Genomic DNA, 2,016 nt, shown 5'->3' on the forward strand with positions numbered 1-2,016 from the left:
AGGAAATATGAGGACCCGTCTGGATGCATCCACGGGCGTGCCCGGACGCGTCCGCGGGGGTTTGAGGGGCCGGATTTGGCAAGTCCAGTTGTAGATGCTCTAAGGTCACATAGGACCAGCTTACCAGAATAACAATAACCACCAAAGAAGAAAAGTGTAGGTCGAAAGGAACCAATCTACAGGCACACGACCACAGATTTGTTGCGACCGCCCCAGGAAAAGGAAGGTTGTTTTCATACCACTATATCCACGAGGCTGCATAGCGACAGGAGTTTTTCTTATTTGACACCATACACATAAGATTCCAAAGCAAAAATAAATAAAAGACACCACAAACTGACAGAGGTCATTTGTCCCACGACGACCTTTGTCTATATCATCCATTTTTCTATTTCGTCAATATTTCGGCGTATGTGGACCCGAGCTGTCAGTGGCATCCCAAATTAGGCGGGCGCCTGACCCCGCCCACTGCTCACGCAAGGCGACCCCCCATCGGCGTCTTCGAAGCCTCCGAAAGCCTCATTTAAAGCCCACGAAACCGCATCCTTCTTCCTCATCGATCCTATCCCTCCCCTCCCCGGCTTCCCCTGGCCATACGCCCATACCCAAGAAACACAGCACTTCCCATCTCAACTCCACTCCACTCCGGTCCGGTCCGGCCGCTATGGCCACTCCAAGATTTCTCGCCGTCATCCTCGTCGCGGCTCTCCTCGCGCTTTCCTTCTCGCAAGGTACGCATGAACTGGAATATCAATGCCCACCCGCTTGTTTGTTCTTTTCGATGCCAATCAGGTGGCAAAGATTAATTAATGCTTGCTCTGCCGTGGACGGATGGGTGCAGGGGCGGTGGTGGTGGTGGAGGGCAGGAAGGTGCAGGTGATGAGGGCGGTGGGGCGGTGGCGCTCGCCCCTCCGCGGCGTCCGGTTGCAGGAGCAGCAGGAGGGCGGCGGGATGGTGTCGACGGTGATGGACTACTCGGAACCCAAGGCCAACACCAACCCCCGCGGCAGCGTGCCCGCCGCGCCGGAGGACCCCACCTCGCCGCCGTGGCACTGATCGATCGACGCATTTGCGTGTAGAGGACGAAAACGCCAGGAGGGATCCGAACGAACGGCTCTTCTCCCCCCTGTCTTCCGGCGGTAAATCTTTGATGAGTTGGTTGATCTGGAGAATTGTATTTAGTGCTTATGTTTTGAGTTTTTATCCCTCGATCTGTACGTTTCCCCCCTGCATGCTGCCATCTGTACAACCCATCTATGTGTGCTCTGCAATAAGATCATCAACATTGTGCCATTGATGCATATATGGTGGATGCCCTTCCATGAATTTCTTGCCCAGTGTGCATGGCAGTTCAGTTTGATGAGAGGAGTACTATGCGGGTAACCTTGGTACCGGAGCTAATTATTAAGCAGGAACTAACGAAGAAATGGCAAATTGATTGTGAGAATCATGCCTCTGTCTCCTCCGAGCAGACAGCCGAGTGATCATTAGGCTAGGCCACAGCTGCTGCAACATGCAGCAGAGTAGAGGCATCTTCGACTCTCTTGGTATACTGCAAACCAGACACAAGTTCGGTTGGTTTTACGAGAGAATAAAAGGTCTGGCAGTTTTGGCTTCATGAGGTACACTGATACCACAAATGGTTTCTTTTTAGCGAATTACCACAAATGATGTTTGATCTGTGGCCTAGGCCTAATGTTAGTTGGTGTCAACTTGCTAACATTTGCTCTATGTAGTTACTATATATGATCGATGCTTCATACCCTGCCAAAAAAAAGAAAGATCGATGCTTCATGCTTGCAAATGTGGTTGCCACTTGCCACGCCATTGCTTTCCCGGCACAACAACAGGGCATGGGCTTTGCCAAAATAAAAATCAGGGCATGGGCTTTGCCAAAAAATATATGTCAGTGCATGGGCAGCGTCTGCGGTCAACGCATTGATCAAGGTGCACATATACGTGAGCTGGTAGTTCTTGAGTTACGTACAGATCGGCAACTTGTTTTTGCTTAGTCCC

The 2,016-nt window shown here is 51.3% G+C and overlaps 1 protein-coding gene across 1 annotated transcript; it reads left to right on the plus strand.

The window, feature by feature from the left end:
- Positions 1 to 508: 508 nt before the first annotated feature.
- LOC125556142 lies at positions 509 to 1,320 on the plus strand. Its single transcript, XM_048718928.1, has 2 exons — positions 509 to 731; positions 842 to 1,320. The coding sequence occupies exons 1-2, from the start codon at positions 665 to 667 to the stop codon at positions 1,054 to 1,056; spliced, it is 282 nt and encodes a 93-aa protein (XP_048574885.1). The 5' UTR covers positions 509 to 664; the 3' UTR covers positions 1,057 to 1,320.
- The last annotated feature ends 696 nt before the right edge of the window (positions 1,321 to 2,016 follow it).

The sequence above is a fragment of the Triticum urartu genome, chromosome 5 (assembly GCF_003073215.2).
Source record: "Triticum urartu cultivar G1812 chromosome 5, Tu2.1, whole genome shotgun sequence".
Taxonomy (NCBI): Eukaryota; Viridiplantae; Streptophyta; class Magnoliopsida; order Poales; family Poaceae; genus Triticum; species Triticum urartu.